The sequence below is a fragment of the Alnus glutinosa genome, chromosome 12 (genome assembly GCF_958979055.1).
Source record: "Alnus glutinosa chromosome 12, dhAlnGlut1.1, whole genome shotgun sequence".
Classification (NCBI taxonomy): Eukaryota; Viridiplantae; Streptophyta; class Magnoliopsida; order Fagales; family Betulaceae; genus Alnus; species Alnus glutinosa.
The window spans coordinates 2,236,705-2,243,366 of record NC_084897.1 but is presented as its reverse complement, the minus strand read 5'-3'; the positions used below and the strand labels follow the sequence as shown (position 1 = coordinate 2,243,366).

The following is a 6,662-nucleotide window of genomic DNA, read 5'->3' as shown; positions in this document are numbered from 1 at the left end:
CAGAGCCTGATTCCATGTCGCTATTTTATGGTCAAGTCATGGAGGGGACGACCTATAAATTAAATTAAAATGTCTTAGTACTATGTATAAACATAGTGTCAAATCATTGAATATTAATGGTGAGTGGAGCTTCCAAAGAAGAAATCGTAATTATCAAGTCAATGTTCATAGAGTGGACTGACGTGAACGTCAACTACTAGGTTCTGAAGTTAGCTTCTAAACAAAATAGCATTCACGTTAATCTTAAAAAATAAAAAAATAAAAATCATTGAATCAAATTATATTGTTGTTCCCTAAACGAAGGAAACACCAAAAAAACTAAAAGTTGTACCATACATCTAGATCAGTAAAAGTGGTTCCCTTAACATTATTTTAATATAAAAAACTTTTAATTTCCTCTCTTATTCCTCTATCATTTATTTGAAACAATATTTAAATGATTTCTCTTTACTCTCTCTTTCTCCTAACATTTAACTTAAAGAATATTTAAATGGTATAAGAAAATGATAAGGGAAGGCTGTGAAGCTAATGTAGAATACATTTAAATTTGGAAGTAAAAAGTGGTTTAATTCTTTGATTAAAGAAAAATTAAGGAAACTTGTTGCTAGTGATTCACAACATCTTCTTCATCTTTACTCTAACATTTAGAGTTAACTCTAAACATGTAATGCTACGGTGGGATGCTACCGGTGATAGCGCGTATCCTCCATGCGCTACCGTCTCCAGCGAAGTCAACCTTGTCTCTACTGCCGATGGTTTGTTTTGGGTGTTTTTCTGTTTTGTGTTGTGTATTCCTCTTATTTCTCCAGTACAATCTATCTATGTATTGCTCAAATTTTATTGAAATTTTTGTTGGTTTGATGCTAGATCGGCCATTTTTTATTTTAGAATGAGCGTCAATATAAGAGAGGCTCAAATTTAATTATGGTAAGATTTGTTATTTCTATTTAAACAGCTGTTTTTTAAGCTAGAAGAATCTGACTTAGAGTGTGGTGGGTTCTGTCCCTCTATTCTCAAATTGTAAGCCTTTGGGCTTTTTCGGTATTTATAATAGCACATGCTATTTGTTCCAAAAAAATAAAAAAAAATACTCTAGACATGTAATGCTGCCAACACCCCCAACAATTCACAGCACTTATAATGACACGTCCCATTGTTTCAGCCTTCACGAATAGAGATAAAGCCCACGCTTTTGGCAGTTTTTGAGCCCTTTCACAAAGCTCAAAGAATTCATTGCTCTTCAAAGAATGTCTACCCAAGGGGGGAAAGAACCAGAAAACTGTGCATAAACGGGCCCTATTGCTGCAGTAATGCTAGCTACGCATAGATTGAATTAGATCTCAACTAGAATTCAGCCCAATTTAGCCCAATTACTTCTGGACCAGAAATAAGTCTGGCATTCGTCAAGACACCCTTCGTCAGTGATATCTTTTCAAAACTGTCATTCCGTAAGTTGAGATCTATGTCAAGAGCTACCCACCAGATTAAAGAAAAAATAAATAAAAAATTATATCAAGAGCTGCAAGTTGCCATTGAGATTCAGGAAGATTGTCAAAGAAAGTTAGGCAGCATCAAGACCAACAAGTCAGGCAAAATAGATATAATCCAACTCACCTCAGACAGGAGGGGGGCAAATAAAAAACAAAATTGGTCCTAACTTCTTTGATATAAAAAGAAATAAACCACTTGAATATACCAATATTGATAACCTATTAACAGGAAATTGTAAATTACAGTGAACAAATGACATTCAGCAGTCCCCAGAGAAAAAAGAATGTATAGATTGAACTAGATTGTAACAATTTTCATCATTATCAGTCTGTATAACAATCTCCTCTGATGCTATAGAAGTTTGACGAGGGTTTGCGGGCTATTGCTCAAAACCACCATAACCAATTAAAATACATAAACAAATCAGAAACTGCATCAACAACAAGACCATTAAGGTTGGCTCTTTAGTAGTGACTGTAGTAATGCAAGTTTCTTCCCTATATCCTCGATTCTGTGCAATCAATCTTTACAACGGGTTTGGCTGAACAGCAACAAGAAACCGGTGAATCATCTCAAAGCTAGTGAATGTGATAACAGCAGCTGGGGTAGTCCTCAGAAGGTTGATAGCGCACCCACGGTAAAAACCAGCTAGGCCTTCTTGCTGAAATACTTTCTTAATACAATCAGTTACGCCAGAGTACCGCTTCTCAGAGTGGTGGCCTTGTTCTTGAAGCCTAGAGCGTACAACCTGCAAAATTTATGTGAGACTCAATTATGTTATAATGCTGCAATGATCATTTGGTCAGAGCATGTGCAGCTACCAAAGGATCTGGAGTAAGCCCTAATAGAAAACAGAGTGGCAAAGGATTGTTGTACCCTCCCCATGTTAGCTTGATTAGGCTATTTGAGTCGATAACATGAGATAGCGCTTCCAAATAAGTTAAGCCTTGTTGTTCGAAAAGCATGACAAATAAAAACCAATCCATGTTCAGGTCCGAGGAGGCTAAACTATACCATGATATACTTGGTAAATGAAAAACCATCCTTTCTGATGCTTTAGATGACAAAAATGGACATTTACAATAGGACAGTATAAAAAATTTACTCTATTCAGCAAGCCAATATAGATTTATTGAAAGTAAGAAAACCATGATGATTATGATGATAAATATAGAGGGGGGTACAGCATTATTTTTTCTAACAGGAAACAGCATTGTTCTCCTTTTCTGGTGATAACTAGGGAAAAAGGTGCATGATCCGGCAAGCAACTTACGAAGAAATTAAGAATAACAACATTTAGCCCCTATTACTTGTAAAAGTCAAATTTGAATTTAGTCAGTTGGTAACTAGTACATTCTTCAAGCAAATGAAATTTCCACACATTTAACACAAAAAATTTAAATTACACGTCGACATTATTTGAGATCATACCTCATGTGGATATGTCAATGTAGAAGCAAATATTTTGGAGACTGATGAGGCAACAGCAACATCACTTGCACTTAGTTTATCCGTTGTTGTATTATCTGACACAATCACATCAATTAGAATGAATTTTTTTATACATCTAACCAAAATTGATTTTTTTTTTTTTTACTTGTTAGGTACATGAGACTAAAAGAGAATTTTCCTTAAAAATTCAAGGAGAAACTAAAAACAGGCAAACTATTACCTCGATTGGCCAAGTAGAACTTTATTTTCTCATATGTTGGGAATTGTATTGCAACATGACTGATACCAGCCAAAGCAGGCACAAGACCACTGTTAAAAACAAGACAAGCACCATTAAAATCCTATTCACAATAAAAATGCGATGACTAATATGGTATGTCGATGATTGAAGTTACAAACCTGTACAACCCACGAATGCCTTCCTCGTGAGCTATTCTCCTCAAAGCAGACAACGTACTCCTATACGGTACTATGCCTGGCCTCATTCCCTGAGTCTGCAGAGAATAAGATACAAAGTAATGCTTGAAGGTTATCACCATATGCACAGACAATCTCTGACCCAAAAAAACAGATTGCACTGTAGATGAGCACATGGTTGTACTCATATTGGACTATAAGAATGAAATGAAAAAAAAAAGAGGCATGATGGAGATGAAATGAGGGATGGGTATGTGAAATTCACCAAACACTAATCTTTTCTGTTTAGTAGCAAAATATTGCTTCAACAGATGACCATCCATGACAAGAATTAATTAACATCATAAGTCTGCTCATAACTGCTGTGTCTTCAATATAATTATTCCTCAGTGGCACAGTTTAGGTTTTTCCGTGCAGCCAAAAATCATCTAATCTTACATTCCCACTGTCATTACTTTTACTCCTCATTTTCTATGATGGGTTCATAGTAATCGGTTATCTTGCACAAACACCATTCAGGTAGATATTTGAAGTACTCCTAAATAATTTGTACCGGAAGTCTAAGAATATGCTAATTAATGGGATCATTCATCGAAAGAACAAAGAATAAAACTACAATAATAACAGAATAAGTTCATTATTTCATCCTCTTCTAGTTGTGGTAAGGTATGGTAGCATTGAAAGATAATCCTAAAGCTGCAACTGCTCAAATCAGTAATAATTAGAGAGATACTAAGGAGGAAAATTTCTCTTCAATACAGCAAAAAAAAGCACCAAATTATAGGCAATAATTTTATTTTTTTTTTAAAAAAAAATCCTTGTATTTTTTTTTTAAAAAAATTTATGACAGGAAACCCCTCAAAGACAGGGTCACTTCGTGTACCCGCCCCTATTGGGCAAACCCCGGACCCGTGCAAAGCGTTGCCTTTACACGGATTGGGCAAGACTCCGGCTTCGCCGCCGGCATGACTTCAAGGAATTGTTTGCACTCAAAAGGATTCAAACCTTAGGCCTGATGAGATCCCACCAAGACCAAGGCCCTTAACACTTGAGCCAACCCCTTGAGGTTCCTTGTATTTTTTTCACATATGTGATAACATTAATTAGATTACAGCTGAATGAAGGCATGTGGTACTTGAGAGACGCACTTGAAGCCTTGTCTTCACAACCCAAAGAGGATTTGTAGCAATGGATGTTGCAACTCCAGCACCGGAAGCAGCTACCACGTTAGCACCAATTGACAGATGATGATTCTCATCTACACATGGAACACGGCCAAAAACATCAGTAAAAACTAAACATGAAAGGTAATAAGTTCAATCACGAAGACTGAAAAGGAAATCTATTCCTAGGGACAAGTTTAACCATAAATTATCCTACATTTCAAGTCATAGAAGAAATAGGCCACGAACTAACCATCAGAAGAAAGAATGCTTTTCAGCTGCTCATACATTGAAAAATAAACCTGCGACAAGTACAATACTGGGTCATGCAAAAAAAATTATAATTAAATGAACTAGGACGATTCCTCCAGACACTAGAGAATCCAGGCAGAATATGAGCAACAGACTGAATAATCTAGGACCCAAAAAAGAAACTATCAAAACCGAAAGCCAAAACAAGATACTCATGCACGGATCACTGTTTCTCTAACAATTCTGTCTTTACGCACATCAGTTCCATTGCTCAGTTGTATTCAGACGATTATCATAGGCTGGTAACTATACCCTTACCTTTAGTGCGAACTTGAAATTGGAAAGAAAAAAAAAAAGCAACTTCGACCAAGTTGTGAGAATTTTGAAACAGTGGGCAACATAGCTCTCATGTAGATGGTGTACCAATTGTACCATATGGTAGCAAGGTGAAAAACATGTCAGAGAGTGCTATGCTTCTCAAGTTCAATGCATCATGCAGAAAATTGAATTGGATCACACAATTTCAGAACTTATAGATATTTTATTTTCTCAAATTTCTCAAATCACACCCAACTGAAAAAGGAATAGGAAAAACTCCACAAGGCTAAAGTCTAACTAGTACTTACCGCCCAGTTAGGAAGTAATGCCAGCACAGTGGGAGCGAGCCCACGGTACATGCCTCGCAACCCCTCCTTGTGAAATATTTGTTCCAAACTACCAACTATAACACTACCTGATCCACCAAAAAAAACCCATCATAAAAACTCCACCTTATACAACTCCATCAATAATGCTCAATGAAATTCATAAAAAAAACAAAAACAAAAATGTGCACCTTGTAACTACTAAACCCACTGTAAGAGTTGGATATATAAAGAAAAAAGTAACGAAATAGCAATCTTAGTTCGCAGAAACAAACCCAAAACGAAAAAGGGCATACCTTTAACACTCCCATTGAGCTGAGGCAGCCCATGAACCTGAAGCCTAGTCTTTATCACATCTAAAGGACACACGAATGTTGCAGCAATAACCCCTGCGCCAAAACCCAAAAATTTTCAAACAGAAAATAAGCAACAAAAGGAAAAAGTCAAGTTTTCTACATTTTGACCGAGTAAAACCGAGAATTTCCACATTCTCTCGTTGTTACTTTCCTCGACTTTCTCGGGAACCAAACAAAAACTGAACGAGATAAGAAATCAGACGCACCGGCAGCGGCGCCGGCGCCGGCGTTGCAGAGGATAACCTTGGGATTAGGGCCATGCGGATCTGGCGACATCACAGGTTTTCGTACGAGAATCCCGAGAATTCGCGGAGACAAAGGAGTCCTCTCTAGAGAGGATGCGGCCGATCTCAGACAACCATAGTCGCATGGCCAAGCGAACCGGTCCGAGCTAGGGCTCCGCAGCTTCAGCGATAAGATCGATAACTCAATTCGGCCACGCGGTTGTGCATATTCTACAAATATTCAATGGTTTTGATTGGTTTGGTGGCGAAGCGGGTCGGGCACGCACGTGAGGCGTTGGGCTTCGCAGTTTCCTGCCTCTCTCTCCGTCAACGCCAACTCGCCAATTCACCCCCCACAAAAAGGTCTTCACCGACGGCCCGCCGCAAATGTGACTCCTCGTGTCAAACGTTACTCTTTTTACGGGAAACCGCGTAGTCTTTTTGGATTTATGTTTGTGTAAATTTTCTTTGGGATTAATTTATTTATGAATTTGAATTATTTGTCTATTTAATTGATTGGTGTATGATACAAAGAACAACAGTTAGGAAACAACGTTAATTTACAACTGTCTAGAATGTTATCGTATGTCATATGATTTTAAATTAATTTGTTAACCATTTATATCAAAATAAATATTTTTGTTACATAACATCACATGTTTG

General features: G+C 37.2%; 1 protein-coding gene across 1 annotated transcript; it reads right to left on the bottom strand.

The window, feature by feature from the left end:
- Window positions 1-1,749: 1,749 nt before the first annotated feature.
- On the bottom strand, window positions 1,750-6,409 carry LOC133851958 (nicotinamide adenine dinucleotide transporter 1, chloroplastic). The gene is made up of 9 exons (XM_062288593.1): window positions 5,982-6,409; window positions 5,716-5,808; window positions 5,402-5,508; window positions 4,777-4,825; window positions 4,509-4,618; window positions 3,343-3,437; window positions 3,164-3,252; window positions 2,923-3,017; window positions 1,750-2,239 (listed from the first exon to the last, which is right to left on the bottom strand). Exons 1-9 carry the CDS (start codon window positions 6,049-6,051, stop codon window positions 2,018-2,020), a joined length of 930 nt encoding a protein of 309 aa, XP_062144577.1. The 5' UTR covers window positions 6,052-6,409; the 3' UTR covers window positions 1,750-2,017.
- Between the last annotated feature and the right edge of the window lie 253 nt (window positions 6,410-6,662).

What these genes read in the sequence shown, in the direction of transcription:
- LOC133851958 (XM_062288593.1), bottom strand. Translation starts at nt 6,051, where the DNA reads ATGTCGCCAGATCCGCATGGCCCTAATCCCAAGGTTATCCTCTGCAAC. An exon ending in CATTACTTCCTAACTGGGCG is followed by an intron (nt 4,826 to 5,401) that starts GTAAGTACTAGT and finishes TACTTGTCGCAG; the next exon opens with GTTTATTTTTCAATGTATGA. An exon ending in GGCATTCGTGGGTTGTACAG is followed by an intron (nt 3,253 to 3,342) that starts GTTTGTAACTTC and finishes TGTTTTTAACAG; the next exon opens with TGGTCTTGTGCCTGCTTTGG.